General features: G+C 41.8%; 1 protein-coding gene across 1 annotated transcript; it reads right to left on the bottom strand.

Annotated features, from left to right (window-relative positions):
• Nucleotides 1–15,035: 15,035 nt before the first annotated feature.
• On the bottom strand, nt 15,036–19,524 carry LOC147201554 (heme transporter hrg1-A-like). Its single transcript, XM_086118498.1, has 3 exons — nt 19,253–19,524; nt 16,902–17,069; nt 15,036–16,412 (listed from the first exon to the last, which is right to left on the bottom strand). Exons 1-3 carry the CDS (start codon nt 19,380–19,382, stop codon nt 16,276–16,278), a joined length of 435 nt encoding a protein of 144 aa, XP_085974624.1. The 5' UTR covers nt 19,383–19,524; the 3' UTR covers nt 15,036–16,275.
• Between the last annotated feature and the right edge of the window lie 868 nt (nt 19,525–20,392).

Genomic DNA, 20,392 nt, shown 5'->3' with positions numbered 1-20,392 from the left:
AGAAGAAGAAGGGGGGGAAGAAGAAGAAGAAGAAGAAGAAGAACAACAACAACAACAGTAATCCTGGCAACTAGCTTACATTTACAGCCCTAACGCACCAGGATTGTATATCGCAATGCAGGATTCTGGTTAAGGTAAGCCAGTTTAAACTAAAATGAAAAACTTTAATGTAGTACTTGAGCCCACTCCGCCCATGTTCATTTCTTCAACTTTTTGTCTAATTGTACTGCCTGACACACTGGACTCCGGTACTCTGATTTGTGGGGGGGGGGGGGGGGGGGGGGGGCTCTAAATAACCAAACGACACTCTGAACAACGGTCTGAGTTGCCGAACAGTCTGATGATGCATTGCACTCAGAGTGTATTTCTGAACGTGCTCACAATGAGGGAAGTGTGGTTTTTGGGGTCGATGATCTCTAATGTTTAGGGTCTCTGTATTTGTAAAAAAAAATTAAATTAATAAATCAAACATTTTTGACTGGTCTGACTTAGAAGGAAGAAAGAAAGCAAGAAAACTTGCAAAATAGCAAGGTAAACCTACAATAGATGAAGTTATGGTCACAAATTGAAACCTGGCAAAAGACCAAAGCCGCAATAACCGAAACGTGAACTATCACCTCACTCGCAACCATTCCCATGAATTCTCATTCATTCCCATCATTTGTTCCCCGAAATTTTGCAACCCTACATGAGCATTAAACGTTCCTGCGTCACAATCAGAGTGACTAACGTGGAATGACTGTACAGACTCTGAATAATTTCAACTCCTTCACCATCCACCATCGGTTCCGACTTGTACGTTTCCTGATCTGAGCCGAAGAAAGCCGACGTGACCTCAAAGACATCTGAGCAGCAATGGTTCAAAGTGGACCTCGACAGCGTGGGTGTGATTGTGTGTGAGGATCTTTGATGAGCCCCATGATTGCGCCGGTTTACATTTCATTCAACGGAAAGTAGCTCGCCCCCATTTGGGTTCAATCAGCTTGAAACTCACGTGGCCTTCGAAACAGGAGAGACGGTGAACTACATGAGGATCCATGTTACAAAACACGCCCGGTCCACTCTTGGATTGATCGGTTTTAGATTTGGCTTTATTGGGAGACCTGCTGGAGACGGCGGAGGGACCGGAAAGCCATCGTTGCCGCCCGCTTACCTTTTTAGCAAAAGCGTGGCGTCGTGCCACCGTGATGGAAAACATGAGTGAACAAAGCGAGGGGGGCCGAGCAGGAATGTCGCAGATTCGCGGGAGGAGAAGGAGAAAATGGGGAAAGAAAGGCGAGTGGGGGGGGCGAGGCTGTCCAAACAGAACCAGATGCAGGAGTGCGGAGGCCCGTTTGATCTCGGTCCTCATCGGCTGATTGATGTTGCACATTTCATTTTCTTGTCAGAGCCTTGACATAATGTTTCACTAAACACTTGGGCCCTGCTTTTGTCTTTGTTTTATTTCCACAGTGGTCATAATTAACCCTTTCTGTGGCTGAGAATAGATCACAGGTATATTGATATATATCGGTGTATATATAGGCTTCCACACGTACACAGAGGGGGGCTTAGGTATCAAAGAAGGCCGAGATATGTATTGTCTTTTGGGCTCTCTCCACCATATGGTTTGCTCTGAAATGAAATACGGGCCACGGCGAAGCGTTTGAAGAGCTCCGGGGAAATAAAGGAGAAAAGCAGTTTTCTTTAAGTTCATAATGCAGTCAATTCAATTACCATCATATGGCCAGAGGTCAGAGAAGCGCCGAGAGAAGGTGTACGACACTGTGACCGATCCTAAGTGATGTGTTTAGAAATCCATATAGCCTCAACCGAAAGGAACCGATCCTAAAATTTCCCCCTCGACTTCACGCTGGGAGTCTTCGCCCTCTCGGCTGCTGTTATTGATGTTTGCCCACACATTGCCCCCCCCCCCCAACTCCCCTGCGTCCCCTCATAGCCACACACCCATCCTTCCATGGCTCCATCCCTCCTGAGGAGCCTATAGTGGCACAAAGGCACACATCTGGGACCCATTTCCCCCCTGGAGAAGCCCTTCCTGTGGGGTATCCACTTAGAGTGGCTGGGGAGGAGGATGGCGGGTGGGGGAGGCTGAGGGTGCAGTGTAGGTGGGGGATGGCGGTGGTGGGCTCGGGGTGCCGGGGGGGTGGGGGGGGGGTTGCAAACTAATAATGAGGACTGGAGGTGTGGGTGATAAGCAGGTTGAGTCAACGCTGAGTGAGGCTGGAGACAAAGAGGCCCAGCATTCATCAAATAAAATGTTCCTTTGTACATTTAATTTGTAAAACCCGTCTTAAAAACATATTTTTACTCGACAGGTTTTGACCCAGCATGAGACTCAGCGTCGTTTGGCTGTCTTACGGTGTTTACTGATGTTATGGAACTCATTTGTTTTAACTGTCTTTGTTATTGTATGACTAATTTGGACTCCCTGTGCAGCACTTTTGAACGCGGCAAGATTTGTCATAAAGTGCTCTAATAGGTTTGAAGTTGAGCTGAGATATGAAGGTGCAAAACGAAAAGGTAGCTGACGAAAGCAAGTTTGAAGATGGCTGCAAATGGTTGGTTTGTTGCAGAAGTATGAAGAAGGCTTTTGCCTTGTCGCTACTCCACGGGGCATTATAGTCTGGCGAGTTGATAGTCCTCGGTAGATGCCAAAAACAGGTGTTTAGCGACAGGTCGACTTTAAACTTCAGATGTCGCCGTGTAGTATAACGTCTACTGAACCGCCTTCTCTTTTCATGTTACAATCCACTTGCATTGGGAACAATTACGCTCTTCTAAATAATCCCTGCGATTGGCTGGCAAGCGGTTCAGGGTGTCCCCCGCCTACTGCCCGAAGACACCTGAGATAGGCTCTAGCCCCGCGACCCTTGTGAGGATAAAGAGGACCAGAAAATGGATGGATGGATAAATATTAATCTAGTAGACAAGTCACATTCATACATATGAAAAGTTTAGAAAAAAACAAAAAAAGTAAAATCTGAGTTGGCTTTATGTCTCCCTCAATGTATTTTTGATGCTGATTTACAAAAGGCCTTCCCTTTTTTTCGAGCACATCAGGTTTTGGAGATTTTTCATTTTTTGGTTTTGAAAGGGGAAGTCAATGAAAAACATTTTCTTTTCAACAATATGTTCGATACAACCCCCACTTGTCTAAAAATTAAGGAGCAAAATCCACCCGGTTTGGCCCATCTAGGTGGGGTGACCATTTTGCCTTGCTGGCAACTGAAAATGACATCACAGTGCCAAAGGGCCGAGCCTGCGACCTTCACTTGACCAAACCTAAAAAAAAGGGTTATCGGTCGTAACCAGAGCCCGTCGGCACCGTGATGTCATTTTCAGCCGAGGCTAAGTGGCTGTATAAGGCAAAATGGTTGCTCTCTGATATGGATAAACACCGGTGGGTTTTGCGGCCTAATTCATATCCCACAAATGCAATATTCATCAGAATGCGGCATTTTGACTAGTGGGGCTGCATAGAGCATATTACTCTGAAGAATATTTTTGACTTGACTTCCCCTTTAAATTTGACCTTGAAAATCTTGCGCAATATGGATTTTAGCATGCGCTGTAATTGATAGCTATGACATTTCAAAAAACAGAGTTGCCACTACTACATCATTATTTGAGGATACGCAGCTAGAAATGAGGAAAATATCGAAAAATCACTCTTAACTTACCCCGTTGCTGAGTCTTCACTCTCGATGCTGACACTCCACAGTCTCCACTTTGCTCCATCCGTCGTTTCTTCACACCCTTTGTCTCCTCTCGAAGAATAGTTCACTCCTCCTGCATAGAAAAAGTGGCACTTGTCATGACGACTCTAAGGGATGAAAACACCCCGGCCAGTCGATTGTGTATTTCAGGGCATTTCAGATGTTGTATCTTCGAACTGTGACAGTTGAGTGGAAAAAAATCAGCAAACCTGCCATCTGTTGAGCATCATGTGATAAGATCACAAGCTCCAAAGCAGCCACCAAGTGGACCCTGAGGTGAGATTGTTTTCGCAAATGTTTGTAGACATCATTCTCATGGATGGAGTCGCCGTATCTCTTCCAAACCAGCAAGCTCCCCTGCTGCGTGCCTGCCTATATTATTCTTGTGTAGCTGCGCCTTATCTTCTTGCATTAGGCTATAATTTATCATAATATTTAGTGCACAGGCTTCCTTCAAATATCCCGGCTTTCATGTGTAATTTAGCTAATATCCTGCTCCGGCTCTGATTACACTGTCTAAGTTCAGGGGTCCGTCCCGCTGGAGCTCACAACTGAGAAGGAACTGCGGCATGCCGCGTCGAGCCCGGCTGGGGTCGAATCCATGACTCACTTTTGGACATTTTTACACTGCATGATTGTGACAAGTGGAAGTCCATTGTGGACAAATTTTAGCCGCTCGGTAGTTAGGATCTAAAAGTCACCACTGAGGATCATGCCTCGTTACATCCAATGTAATGCAAAGAATGTTATCCAGTGAATAAAACGATCCATCGCAACCTATCGAAGCAAAAAAAAAAAAAACCCTGAAAACATGCAAGCTTAGGTTTTGTTAGAAGTAGAGGGATAACATCAGAGTAATGCCTCAGTGTTTCCTGATTGAGTGCAGTGAAAGGATCTGGCCAGCCAGAGAATATTCGATGAAATGCGTTTAGGGGGGAAAAATTATGTATACTAATCTGAAATGCCATAGACGGGCAAATGAAAATTCACATAGATGTTATGGTAATCATAAAGCCTCAAACAACAAAATCCAGTTGAGCTCGGTGACGTAAAATTCTTCAGTTCAACGGAAAAACGCGGTACGCAATTTTATTTCTTTGGTAAAATACATGTAAGTGCAGGATGGAGCCTATCCCAGAGTTATCGCAAGGATAGACCCTTGAATGGTCACCAGTAAATTGGAAAGCAATCAACCTAATATGCATATTTTTGGAATGAGGGATGAAACCGGAGTACTGGCACGCACGGGAGAACATGCAAACTCCACAGGTTGGAAGGTCGGAGCCCAGATTTGAACCTCCAACCCCAGAGCTGTCAGGTGGAAGTGCTAACGAACCTTCCACGGTGCCACCACTTTTTTTATTTTTTATTTTTAAATAAAACTACAAAAGACCTGTGACCCAATTTGACGACGATGGAAAGTGATTCTGTTTGCGTGGCGATCGAAGAGAGCGTGACCAGGAGGAAGGTTGCGTGGACAAGCTGCATCATGTCCACATGTGTAGACACGAGGTCATCTGGTCTTTGTGTGCATGTGCTAATGTGAAACACATCCGAGGCCCGAGTGTTGATAGGAGCCTTCAAGTGACCCAAATTCTTGAAAAAAAAGGACATTGTGGGTTGACACGCAAAGAAATAAATGCACATCAGTATTTCTATTGACATCGAGTTGCTCATGTTGACATACAACGTGGCAAGGGCGCCAAACAAAAATCTTTTTGCATATTCATCAGGCGTGAAGCAACGCTATTTATAGCAAGTCAGCACATGAAAGTCATTTTCACCGCTGAGTCAGCAGATGAAATTCATTGTAGTCGGTTTGAATTCTGTGCAAGGGCTTCAAGTGAGTCAGCAGACAAAGTGACCATCTGGCCTCTGCGTGCTTTCCCGAGTCTCTCGTTCGCTGCTCAAGGAGAGTCCAAAATTGTCACGTCGTGTAACATGTGTAAGGTCAATAAAACAGTCAATATGTGAAAAATGAAATTATGAGTGGAGAAAAAGTGACCTTACTTGAAAATTCACCCCGCTGGAAACATCATGACACATCATTACTGGCTTTGCTGGCAGTGTCAACGTGACAGATGAAACATGATTGAGTATTGAGTATTTAACTGACTCCAAGTGCATCTTCGACACAAAAAAACTTTCCTTTTTGACCCTTTGCAGCCACCCTACATCTCACTTGCCATTAAGTCAACAGATAATCCATTTATAGAATCATGTGCACATTAGGTACATCAATCATTCCTAACCATGGGCCACATGAGACAGGAAATGATCAACCTTCACTGAACTTTTTGGAAAATTATTATTCATGATTTACAACTCTATCTTTGTTCAGCTATCTATATAATCACAGACAGAAAATTAAATGCGCTTCCATGAGATGGCGGAAGGTAAAATCAACCCGTGCATCCGCATATTGCCTTAAGTATGGTTTCTTGCCAGTACATCCGTTTTGTGTTCGATTTAAGAGGTCCAGATTTCGCAAGCCAATTCATAAGTCATTTCATAAGAAAACTACACTACACACCAAAAAAACAACAAAAAAAGCCTGGAGTATGAAGCAAAGATGGTGCAGCAGGATTTAGCTGTTGTGCTGCCGAAAAAAACGACCATGTATAGTAAGTCGTTTTTAGACGAAAAAAACGACCATGTATAGTAAGTCGTTTTTAGACGAAAAAAAAAAAAACGACCATGTATAGTAAGGCATTTTTGGACGAAATTTTTAGCCGAAAGAAACGACCATGTATAGTCAGGCGTTTTTAGCCGAAAAAAACCGACCATGTATGTATAGTAAGAAGTTTTTCGACGAAGTTTTTAGCCGAAAAAAATGACCATCTATAGTAAGGCCTTTTTCCACGAAAAAACGACCATGTATAGTAAGGCGTTTTTAGCCCAAAAAATGACCATGTAGATTGTAGAGTAAAGCCTTTTTGGACGAAAAAAACGATCATGTATATAGTAAGGCATTTTTGGACGAAATTTTTAGCCGAAAAAAACGACCATGTATAGTAAGCCGTTTTTCACAGAAAAACCCCCCACCATGTATAGTAAGGCGTTTTTCACCAAAAAAAAGACCATGTATAGTAAGGCGTTTTTAGCCGAAAAAAACGACCATGTATGTATAGTAAGGCGTTTTTGGACAAAATTTTTGTCAGAAAAAAACGACCATGTATAGTAAGGCGTTTTTAGCCGAAAAAAGACGACCATGTATGTATAGTAAGGCGTTTTTAGCCGAAAAAAAACGACCATGTATAGTAAGGCCTTTTTCGACGAAAAAATCGACCATGTATTGTAAGGCGTTTTTAGCGGAAAAAATACGACCATGTATATAGTAAGGCGTTTTTAGCCGAAAAAAATGACCATGTATAGTAAGGCCTTTTTGGATGAAAAAAAATGACCATTTATATTAAGGCATTTTTGGACAAAATTTTTAGCCGAAAAAAACGACCATGTATAGTAAAGCGTTTTTAGACGAAAAAAATGACCATGTTTAGTAAGGCCTTTTTGGACGAAAAAAACGACCATGTATATATAGTAAGGCATTTCTTGACGAAATTTTTAGCCGAAAAAAAAAACGACCATGTATAGTAAGGCATTTTTGGCCGAAAAAAATGACCATGTATTTATAGTAAGGCCTTTTTGATGAAAAACATGACCATGTATAGTAAAGCATTTATCGACGAAATTTTTAGCCCAAAAAAAACGACCATGCATAGTAAGCCGTTTTTAGCCACAAAAAAACGACCATGTATAGGAAGGCGTTTTTAGCCGAAAAAAATGACCATGTATAGTAAGGCCTTTTTGGATGAAAAAAAATGACCATTTATATTAAGGCATTTTTGGACAAAATTTTTAGCCGAAAAAAACGACCATGTATAGTAAAGCGTTTTTAGACGAAAAAAAATGACAGTGTTTAGTAAGGCCTTTTTGGACGAAAAAAACGACCATGTATATATAGTAAGGCATTTTTTGACGAAATTTTTAGCCGAAAAAAAAACGACCATGTATAGTAAGGCATTTTTGGCCGAAAAAAATGACCATGTATTTATAGTAAGGCCTTTTTGATGAAAAACATGACCATGTATAGTAAAGCATTTATCGACGAAATTTTTAGCCCAAAAAAACGACCATGCGTAGTAAGCCGTTTTTAGCCACAAAAAAACGACCATGTATAGGAAGGTGTTTTTATCCGAAAAAAAACGACCATGTATAGTAAGGCGTTTTTATCCGAAAAGAAACGACCATGTATAGGCGTTTTTAGCCGAAAAAATACGACCATGTATATTAAGGCGTTTTTGGACGAAAAAAACGACCATGTATAGTAAGGCATTCTTGGACGAAATTTTTAGCCGAAAAAAATGACCATGTATAGTAAGGCGTTTTTAGCCAAAAAAAAACGACCATGTATAGTAAGGCATTTTTGGACACAATTTTTAGCCAAAAAAAACGACCATGTATAGTAAGGCGTTTTTAGCCGAAAAAACGACCATGTATAGTAAGGCGTTTTTATCCGAAAAAAAAACGACCATGTATAGTAAGGCGTTTTTGGACGAAAAAAACGACCATGTATAGTAAGGCATTTTTGGTCGAAAAAAACGACCATGTATATATAGTAAGGCGTTTTTAGCCGAAAACAAATGACCATGTACAGTATATAGTAAGGACGAAAATAAAGTATATTTTTGGATGAAAAAATGACCATGTAGAGTAAGGCATTTTTGGACAAAATTTTTAGCCCAAAAAAACGACCATGTAAGGTGTTTTTAGCCCAGAACTCCAAACTGCAGAACATCTCCTCGACTACTGTCCCATTCATCGACCACCAGATGGCAACTTGAACCTCACAGCACCTAATGAATCTACTGTCCAATGGCTGCAACGTCTGGACATTTAACACCGCAAAGCTGCCCTCATACGCGAGAAGAAGCCCAAAAGAACAACCATGTATAATAAGTTACTATACATGGTCGTTTTTTTCGGTTAAAAACCCTTTACTATACATCGTCATTTTTTTCGGCTAAAAACGCCTTCCTATACATGGTCGTTTTTTTCGTCCAAAAAGGCCTTACTATACATGGTCGTTTTTTTCGGCTAAAACGCCTTATTATACATGGTCGTTTTTTTGGGCTAAAAATTTTGTCCAAAAATGCCTTGCTATACGTGGTTGTTTTTTTGGGCTAAAAACGCCTTACTATGCATGATCGTTTTTTTCGGCTAAAAATTTCGTCCAAAAAACATTACTATACATGGTCATTTTTTTCGTCCAAAAAGGCCTTACTATACATGGTCGTTTTTTTCGGCGAAAAATGCCTTACGATACAAAAAACGACTTCAATAAGCCTGACTTAACATGTTGGCCAAAGAAAGAAGGGATATGGTTGCAACCTCTGGGGATTGAACACCCAACCGCTAGTTTGGGACATGGTTTCTCTACCCCTGAGCCAGACCACCACATAACATCTAGTTTGTTTTGTGTTTTCTTCAATAAAGCTGCAAATGGTGGTTAAAGAAAAATGTGACCTTGTTGCAAACACTGGGAATCGAACAACCAACCGCTGGATTTGGGACTTCAGCTTTCTACCACTGAGCTAACCCACCACAACAAACCTTTGGGTTGGTTTGTGTTTTTCCTCAAATAAGTTGTATATGGTGGTTAAAGAGTAGACGTTGCAACGACCAGGGATTGAACACTCAACCTCTGGTGTGGCACTCCATCACTCTACTACTGAGCCAAAGCACCGCATAGAGCTGTGTGGTTGTGTTTTTTTATTAATCATAGTCGGGGGGGGGGGGGGGGGGGGGGGTTCCGGCTGAAAGCGCCTTACTATACATGGTAATTTTTTTGGGCTAAAAATTTCGTCCCAAAATGCCTTACTATACATGGTCGTTTTTTTTCGTCCAAAAAGGCCTTACTATACATGGTCGTTTTTTTTGGGCTAAATATTTTGTCCAAAAATGCCTTACTATACATAGTCGGGTTTTTTTTCGTCCAAATAGGCCTTGCTATACGTGGTCGTTTTTTTTCGGCTTAAAATTTCATCCAAAAACGCCTTACTATACATGGTCGTTTTTTTCGGGTAAAAAGGCCTTGCTATACGTGGTCGTTTTTTTGGGCTAAAAACGCCTTTCTATGTACATGGTCATTTTTTCGGTTAAAATTGCCTGACTATCCATGGTCTTTTTTTTTCGTCTAAAAACGTCTTACGAGACATGGTCATTTTTTTCGGCTAAAAACACCTTCCTATACATGGTTGTTTGTTTTTTTGTTAAAACGCCTTACTAATCATGGTCGTTTTTTTCTGGCTAAAAACGCCTTACTAGATACATGGTCATTTTTTTCGGCTAAAAACACCTTTCTATACGTGGTCGTTTGTTTCGGCTAAAAACACCTTACTCTTCATGGTCGTTTTTTTTCATCGAAAAACGTCTTACGATACATGGTCGTTTTTTTCGTCTAAAAACGCCTTACTATACATGGTAGTTTTTTTCGGCTAAAAACGCCTTAGTCATACATGGTCTTTTTTTGGTCGAAAAATGCCCTACTATACATGGTCGTTTTCTTTCGTCTAAAAACGCCTTATTATATACTGTACATGGTCGGGGGGGTTTTCGGCTAAAAACGCCTTACTATATATATATGGTCTTTTTTTTTTGGCTAAAAACACCTTACTACACATGGTCGTTTTTTTTCTGCTAAAAACGCCTTCGTGTCAAACTCATTTCACATGGTGGGCCACATACGGCCTCGGTAGATGTCAAGTGGGCCGGACCATTAAAATGATACCATACTTTGCTATAAACAACCAAAACAACATGTCTTTCCTTTGTTTTGGTATAAAGAAGCACACGAACATTTGGAAAATGTTGAAATTTAATGAACGTATCTTTTACAAAACATTTCATGAAGCACCTTACATTTCCTTCAACAAATGTGCAATTTACTTTTATCATTCACATATATGCATTGCAACTGATCCCATTGATTGTACAAACTTTAACAAGTAATTGGTATTGAAAAATCTAGTTATGCACTTTATGATTAAACCAGATTGATAAAGAAAGGAAGTTTTAAACCATATACACGTGCATATAAAATCTAAATGTAATCCCTGCCTACACCTTACAAACTAAGGAGAGTGCTATTAAATGTGTAAATGTGGAAGTGCTATTGATAGCGTCTGCTGTCATGGGTCTGTCTCAGTGACGGACTGAGGCTGCTGTTGTCTTCTTCTTTGGTCAAAACAGTATCCCCTAGCGGATACTCAATGAATTGCAACTTATTAAAAATATTACTTCTGTGTCTTTTATGCATTTTTTTCATTTTTAAATTATCCTGCGGGCCTGATTGAACCTCGCGCGCGCGCGTGTGTGTGTGTGTGTGTGATGAATGGAATTCCGCATCGGTGTGCAATTGTAAAACAAGGCTGTGTGTTGAAAAAATAAATCTGAAACTGCATTTAAGGGTGGCTCAATACTGGCTGGCCATATACAGAGTTGTAAATTGATATCTGGCCCAAATACTTCACTCCACAACTGGCCCTCATCTGGTTTGCCAGAGTCAAGCCAGTGCCTCCTTTGCCACTCCTGGGCCGTGTTCGGCCCACATGCATTATCCCAGTGCCGACTCAAGGCCAGCTGTGCCAGCTTCATGCCGAATCCGGGCCAGATGCCTTTGCTGACTGGGTCATTGTGTTGAAGTCTTGCACAATATTCTGTAAAAATGATCCGTTTCTTTCCACTTTGTAGCAATTTTTGTATTTTATTTCATTTTCCAAAATGTGTAACCTCGGGGGTTTTCAAATTTTGAGATTCCGCTGTACTGAGGCCCTCGGTGACCTCATCGCTGACTGCAGACGCGAAAACATGATCTCCATGCTCCAAACGTTCTCATGTTTTGATTGATGCCATGATTCACATAAACCCAATTCTGCAGCCTCAAAGAGAAAAGATCTTAAAGATGATTCACTTTTTTTTTTTTAAATATGGGATCATCTTTTATCTGGATATCTTGCTGTCAGGGGCAATAAAAGGCCTTTGTTGGGAACCCCAGACCCCAAACTCCACGTGAGCAATATCTGTAATCTCACACTTCAAATACGAGTTAAGGGAAGCAGCGTCCACTTGGGGATCTGCAGGCTCTGACGCTGTCACGCATCCACCCCCCCCCCCCCTCAGACGTACAGTCAAACAGCATCTTGTGCGCGAGCTGCAGAGGAATGCCGCGTTTCTACAACAGAGCCATTGCATTAGAAACGTCAACAGAGCTCGGCGGCCCCGCTTCAAAGGACTTGGCCTTCACATCGAATCAATCCCTACTTCCATTAGATTAGGTGATTTTTTACCAAAGTTACATAGCGCTAACATTTCTTCATGGCTTTTCGAATCCCTTGCTCTGGTTCTGGTTCCCCCTGTGAAGCCACATCAAACGCACCCTGCCATGGCAGATCCCTTTGTGCTCGCTTGAAAATGGCAAATATGTGTCTCCCTAAAATGTTTCAGATGCAAGCTCGCCTCGGTCCCAGAGGCTGAGCAAGTAGACGCAGCAGAGAAGACGACAGAGAGGGCCGAGGCACATCTTTGCGTGGCCGCGGTCAAGCGAACTGTGACGGGGCGTCCTGCGGCAGAAAATCAGAAATGGCAAATGCATGAACAGTCTGCATGTCAGATACTTGGGTAAGAAAAGACGCCGGTAAACGTACTAAATTTACTTCTGTACTTCGTTAAAAAAAAAAAAAAAGAACTACAGATGCCGTATATAATTAGTAAAAAGTAAACACTTTTTTTTGCCCATTATACAAATACAGATCATTTTCAACAATAAAATCACTTTGTGTAGGTAAAACAGATCAATTGCTATGTATCTGTTGGATGTCCGCCTCAATCTGCGGAAGTTGCTCGGAAATCATTTTGGGACCACCATCTTAAAATGCCAAAGCAGCTTCTTGATGTCAAAGAGGCCATCTGGTCCTCGAACAGTTCAAGATGGGAGCTTTTCATTTCTCTCGGTCTTCTTCTTCTTTTTTTTTTTTTTTAAAAAGAACAAACAATCGCCTTCAATGGTCATATATCACAAGTGGAGCTTTCACACTTTGCATCGACTTGTGAATCTCATTCAACGTTTGTGAAGGATTCCTGGACTTTGGAGAAACTGCGAGGCACTTGGTTCACTGATATGTTTTAATCATCTAATGCAGCACTTGCGAAGCCTTTTTCCAACCATTAAAAGTCCTTCGAGGGCCATACGAAAGGGTTACATGTTTTGGATTAGTACAGTACGTTTAGAATTGCATGCACTGAAAAAAAAAATGGTTTGCTGAATTTATTCCATTTTGTTTCATCAAGTGGTTGCACGACAAGATCATCTAGATCCAGATTCATTTCTAACATAGACTATACTGTATATCTACTTAAAAACAAACAAACATCTAAATCCAAATGATTGTATAGTGTGCAGCTACTTGACACAAATAAAATTGAGTACGTTTGGCTGGCCGGTTCGGATGCTTGTGCTGTATACGGCCCACAGGCAGTCGGTTGCCAACCCCGTATTGAGCACATAATGACATACATCAAAGCAAAGCGCAATACTCTCTCGCAAGTCATATTCCACAGAACATGTTCGCTTATAAAACAAGCATGAAAAGCAATCTGACCTAGCCTTCGATTTAAAAATCATACGAATGTGAGGATAATTACTCTGTTTTTTTTTCCAATATAGAAGTATATCCCATATACTGTAAGTACAAATACTTTTTTTTTTTTTTAAATCATCCCATTAGATAATACGGATGTACTGTCCTTACAGGTTGCCCTTTGCATTCATTTTGCATGTTGTTCAACGAAGGAACTTCAGATTCGGGACATGTGCAGCACTGATATTTAAAAGTGTTTTCATAATAGTCAACAACAGATCATGGGTGTGTTTTAATTGTTCATTTTGGCCATAATACAATCGGCTGGTCCTTGAATGACATTCAGAAACTGGATAGAAAGGGTGGGCAACCTACAGCCAATGAGCTACAGTATATATCAAATTGTAAAAACAAATGCAACCTCACCGAGGTTGCAATTTTATAAAAGTCCTCAGATGCTCACAAAATAAATGTTTAAATCATGTACTGTATATAATTGCACGCGATCAATATACTACGGTCTTCGGAGGACCCCTGCCGCGTATGTGGACCATTCTCCTGTACCCGCATACTTGAATGTGCAAGCGGGTGTGCCACGCTGAAGTACAAACTATAGTGATGGATTTGGCCTGAGCAAAGTCGCGTGGATGGGTGTAAAAAATATATTTTCGCCTGTTGTGAAAAAGCTGTTGCTTTTTGGCTTCTCGTTGTCCGGTTTATTTAGGATATTTGAAAGGCTAAACGATATAAACATGCAGTCTCACCGCACTCTGCCAGACTGCATTCAATACTTTGAGACTACTTCCTTCCCTGATTTGTGTAGAAAGGGGGTCCCATAATTGAATGAAATGAGTCCCCTCCCCTCTTTACATACCATGTACACACGCACGCACACACACACACACACACTCACACACTTTACGGGCTAGCATATAAAGTTAATAGGCCGCATTTGGTTCCAACCCCCCCCCCCCCCCCCCCCCCCGCCTCACTCAGTGGAAATTGAGACGGGTAGTTTTTCAGTTTCCTAAAGTTGAAGTTTATAACACTCAGCTAAAAATGTTACTGTGGTGATATGACCACAACATTGCAATTACAAAGATGCGAGCAGACTACGGGAGCTGACAAACAAGCGAGCTGAATGCAATTAGTATAAAAAAAAATTGTGAGGAGTGTTTATCACCAACAAACAGCGAGCATGCACATTGTCCTGCCACCTAGTGAAGGCATCTTTTTTACATCGACTTCTTTTTTACAAGTAGCGACAACCAAAATCAAACAGCGGCAAGCAGGTGAGGGGCAAAATCATAATCTGGATGGCATAATTGGCTGACTTCAAAGCGCAGGTTCTTTCATTTATTGTCGCCTTGGCGTGGCTGTTGGGGGTGTTTTTTTTTTCAGAAAGGTTTCTCAGGCCACTGGGTGAGCCGCTTGATTGGCGCAAATCTCGCAGCTAATACCCAGCAGTGACCTTTGCTTATGGCTGACTCCTCTAACCCTTCCTTAGTAAAACAAGTTTTATTCCTAAGCAAAACTACACAGCAATGAAATATTTTGCAGGAACTGAAACTGTGAAATTGTCCCTCTGAGTAAAAATGGGAAGTGTTTCACTCTGTGTTTGCGTGTGTGTGTGTGTGTGTTTGTGTGCGTGCGTGTCAGAGCTCAAACAGCGGTCTTGTTTAACCAAAAAAAAACCCACTTTATTGATGCGACTCTTCTGCAAACACATTCACGCGGATACACAGTAGTAACTTCTCACACGGTGAAAAGACAGCAAAAATAATCTGACTCAGCAACAATCATATAAATGTTATCGATGTATATTATCAGGAGGCTGTGAAATCCATCCTTTTTAAAAGCATGACAACGCTTACATGAAACAGATGTCATTGTCCAACTTCAGTTTTTTCAAGTCACTTAATTAAACGCAATTGAGAAAAGTGCATAGAAAATGCCCTGTCATACCTGACTTATCATTTGATTAGGAAACAACACAAAAAGTACTTTTATAAGAACACACATCAGCAAGTTGGGATATCGAGTCTTGTTGGAGTGGTAAGGCCCCCTACTGGCAATGACGAGGAACTGCAATTGCCGCTGTGGCGTTTAAGAGATTCCCAGAGATGGATGGATTACAGTAAGTGCATACGTCAGCCATCAGGGCCAACACGGCACGATATGAAGCACTGACCTACATTTACTGCACAATCCAAATTCTTGCTCTTTGCTCCCAAACATTTTATTCATTTTTTCCCAACAGGCTATTCTCTTCTTTCGCTTGGCTGCACAGCTTCCAGTATATGTGCGGATGTTGGATCCCCTACCCAAAGTTATTTCAGCCTGTGTGTGCGACTCTATCACTCTACTCTGCCCAGGGCTTTCATAATAAGTAATGATGTCATCATTTTTCCGTCCTCTGATTGGTTGGTCAGAGGAAGAAAAGTTCGTCAGGCATAGTCTGTAGCGGTTTGCACACATTCAAATAGTGCATTTAAATTCAGCCACTCTGGTAAGTAGGTCGTGTTTTACAATGTTTGTTTCTGTCATGTAATTCGATCAATATTGGTTCGGAACTGTTTGATATGACCGATGTGGCACAGTTGCGTGCTGGTATATTATGGTTTTGTATATGTTTTATTGATGGCTTCTATAAATGTGACGTGAGAGATGGATTCAGAGAGGCCCCGCTGAACTCCCAAGCCTGCCACTGGCGCGCGCGCGCACATGTGTGTATGTGTGTGCGTGTGTGTGTCAACATGTGCTCACTGGCCACAAAAGGAAAGAGAGGCAACGGGGGTGAAAGTTCATCCAAACGCTGAGGTATTACCCCGAAAAAAGTCATCCATCACATTGTCCCCTCCAGCAAAAGGAGATGGAAGCGGGTCCCTTCAGTTCCCGAGTGACGTTACCGTCGACCTTCAGAAGTCGTTGAGGATACCGATGTCGGCGAATTCGTTGCGGTAGCGGTGGGACGACAGAGCGAGCAAGAAGGACCACTTGAGGCTCATGAAGCTCCAAACACAAGATAGGTAGAGACTATGGGGGTCAGTCAAGGCTGCAGGTGAGAGAAATATTACGTTGTCACTCATATTATGATGGACTGATGGAACAGAATCATCCATCTATTTATTTATTCCCCATAGCGTGTGTTCCTGATTGGGGCCGCCGGTGCGTTAAAGCCTAACCCAGATGACTCGGCGAAAAGCGAGGTTCACACTGGACAAGCACGGGAGGACAAGCCAACTCCCAAAACCACTATTCCACCGCGCTGCCGGTGACAGAATCAAATCGACATCTGAATGTAGTGGAATGTGATTTACAAAATGCAAAGGCTGCAAATTGGGTGGGGGTTAAAATGCTAATCTCTGTCTTGGCCTTCCTGTGGGAAGTCTGCATGTTCTTCCTATGCTCAGAGTGTGATTATCTTATGAATGTTCCAATTTAGAGATTACAAAGAAGAATTCGGAGTATTTGATACTCAAAACCTCGGCACATTTCACACATACTCCAACATCCTTGTTACACGACAAGATTGGTAACTCACACTCCTCATTGTGGATGGCAATCGACAGGAAGGCGATGAAAGCAACAACGGCGAGCAGAGAGAAGAATACGCCGACGAAAAAGAAAAACTTGAGCCCCTTGAGCCAAGTCCGCCAGTGGTCCTGCAGGTACATGATGTGGGTCAGTAGGGTCCACAGTGCCAGCACACCTAATGGGGAGAAGAAAAATATTGTAATTCCCTTTGAGGGCACTCATTGAAACACAATGGAGTGATTCCTTAACTTACGCAGGAACTCCATTATTGTGACCAAAAAAAAGAAAAATGAGAGCAAGAGCCTAGATGCACATTCAGTTCTTTATTGAATGGGACAAATAGTCACATGCACAAAATAGAAAATGAAAACACACACAAGGAGCATGGAGCAGAAGCTAACGCTAAACTAACTCCTTGCCAAACGGCCAAGTGGCGCACCTGATGTCAGCCCGAAGCGATGAAAGCATTATTTTGTCTGCGTGTGTTGGAATTTTGCTGTTATTAGGTTTGATTAATTGATTAGTTCTGTGTTTGATATACTCTTTTATTGGCAGTCCTTGTGCACTGTCATAAGAGAAAATTAATGTGGCTACAGAAAAGTGGTGAAGATTACACGACTGTCTGTGTCCTATGTGTTGAGTTGTGTTATTTTTGCACGGCGTGAGTGGCTGCCTTTCCAGCAGCTCCTATATTTTGTTGTTCTACTTCTTCCTTTCATAACTTTGCTGCTGTGAATCGGGAATTTCTCCATTGCGAGACTAATAAAAGTTTTCTTATCTTATCTTATCTTACTAAATGAATTTTGTTGGTGTTTTGTGATTCACTCTGTGTTATGTGATGCCGCCATCTTGTGCCATCTATGCGCAAATGCAAAAAAAAAACGCCGGGGACGCAGTGTAAATTCTGTGTATTTTGATTATTCACAGCAGGGCCCCTGTTCACTAGTCACTATTTTGAAAAATTGTCTTAAGTGGGGTCAAGAGAACTCACTACTCCGGCGACATTGACCTTTTTTTTGTATACCGTATTTTGCATTCAATTTTGTCTCAAGTGCTTCAACACAGAATGTGTACTCAGTTACTACAGTATACCCATCTCTTGTAAAAAGCACATTTTAAGGGTTGTGTTTATCTAAATGCCCATGGCCACATTGTGTCTTGCTAATGTTAAATAATAACTGATTGACAGGACAAACCTAGGGAAGTTCCTATGCTCGGATGAAATCAACAGTGCTGCACAATTATGGAAAGGAAAAAATAAAAAAATGCAGGCACAGCTGTTTAAGGGCTCATGTATAATAACTGCAAGATTGGGATTTTTTTTTTTTGATCCTTGTGATCACACCATGACTCGGCAAGTTTCCACAAGCTGAGTCAGTTAAGCACACTTCTTTTTTTCCCCCTTCAGTCACCGTGAGGTTTTGCCAAACCAAGGGCTCCCAGTGTTTGTCTTGGGGATAGGGTTAAAAGGTAAATCAATGATCCACAAGTGAAGTGGATCACAGCACGGCGAAGCTTAATACAAGTCATGTAGAGAGCGGAATATTCACTAAGGCAATTACAAACCTAATCTAAAAGCTCAAAGGTCACATCCGCGGATCCACTTGCACAAGCCAAATGACTTCAAAGTGGTTGTGTCCGCCGGGACATGTTATAGTGGTGATTAAAAACGGCATTTGGAAAACATAAACGAGTCATAAAAAAAAAAAAAAAAGGTGAACATAAAAACAAAATCGGAGCACATAAAGGAACTAATAGAAATGGGTGTACAGTATGAGGCAGACACAAACATGTAAAGCAATATAAGGAGGAGAATGTTTTTATTATATACTGTATATATATTTTTGGGGGGGGGGGGGTACCCTCACCCCTCACCGCAAATGAATTTCAATGAGCGTCAATTAGAAGCAGATTTGAGCTATTCGTGGGTTAGGGAATAGGGACAAGGCCGTCTTTTTTTTTCAATAATCTCAAAGAATTCTGAAAATATTTTTTATGCATGTCAGCTTGTGGTACGACCATCATATATTAAACACATTAATTAATGCTACTATTGCATTTCTTTAATGCCAAATGTGGTTGACTAAATTAATACAAAGCATTTATGTCTTTCCGCGTTTCAATGTCTTACTCGACTTACATTGAAGTTATTTTTGCACCACGACTCATGAAACAAGTACCCGAAAACAGAAAGACAACTTTCTGCATCGAAACGCATCATGCGACACAGCTGCTTTTCTAGTGAGCACTGTTGCATTCTACCTTTTTTAAAGATGCCTTGTGACATGACACATTCAAACACTTTCAGAATGCTTAATTTGCAATGGTTCACCGCGCCACTTTTTTTTTTTTTTTTACCTGACAGTCCTCCCATGGCTGCTGTCCACGGCTGTCGGTACACGACGTTCCACACTAAAAAAGCAGACGTCCCAATGAGCACGCCGAACGAAGCATAGCCGACACTCACGTACGTGTTGTTTACGGCCATGTTAACGACAATGTGTGAAGAGATTTTAGAAGAAAAAAAAAGGAGGCTAACGAGTGGAAGCCAAAAGGGGGACTGTTACTGTGCTGTCATACACGAGAAGCCTCCTCCTCCTCCATGGCAGAGCGTTTACAATTGGGTGTTTATCTTGTGGCCAGTAGTGATGTGTCGTTCGCGAACGAGCCGGCTCTTTGAAGTGAACGATGGGAGCCGGCTCCTCATTGGGAGCCGGTCCGAATAGGAGCCGACTTTTTTTTTCTCCTGTTTTTTCCCCCACTTCGGTTAAAGCCGCACGTGATTGGTCAAGATCCGTGGTAGAAGAGGAAGGGGAGGGTTTTACACACACACACACACACACACACACACACACACGCACGCACACACGCACACGCGCACACGCACACGCACACACGCACACGCTGCAGTTTAGAGAAGGGGGAGGGGTTAGAGAAGAGACACAGCAGCACACTGAGCAGCACGCAAACAAGACAAACGAGGAGACGAGAGTTAGTTAGCGAAAAAAAACAACACGGTGGAAAGCGGAAAGGTGAGAAAATGGATAGGAAACGCAGTGAAATTTGGACTCATTTCAATTTAATTGATAGTTCAAAGGCAGCGTGTAGACTGTGCAAGGTTAAAATATCCCATCGATCAAGCTCCACAAATAACCTGCACAGGCACATCAGAAAAGTCCACCCATCAGTCCAATTTGAAGAGAAAAGACAAGCAAGGGAACCAGCTATTAATGAAGGTGCTAGTGTGTCTGCAACTGTTGCTGCTGCTGCAATGTCACAACTGCCTAGATCAGGGGTGTCAAACTCATTTCACATTGTGGGCCGCATATAGCCTCGGTAGATGTCAAGTGGGCCGGACCATTAAAAATGACACCATACTCTGCTGTAAATAACCAAAATAATATGTATATCCTTTGTTTTGGTCTAAAGAAGCACAAGAATACTAGGAAAATGTTGAAATTTAATGAATATATTTTTTACAAAACATTACATGAAGGA

The sequence above is a fragment of the Hippocampus guttulatus genome, chromosome 8, assembly GCF_054856545.1.
Source record: "Hippocampus guttulatus isolate MCC_2025c chromosome 8, RoL_Hgut_1.0, whole genome shotgun sequence".
In the NCBI taxonomy this organism is placed as follows: Eukaryota; Metazoa; Chordata; class Actinopteri; order Syngnathiformes; family Syngnathidae; genus Hippocampus; species Hippocampus guttulatus.
Note: the sequence above shows the minus strand (reverse complement) of the source record. Positions and strands in the feature narration are given on the sequence as shown.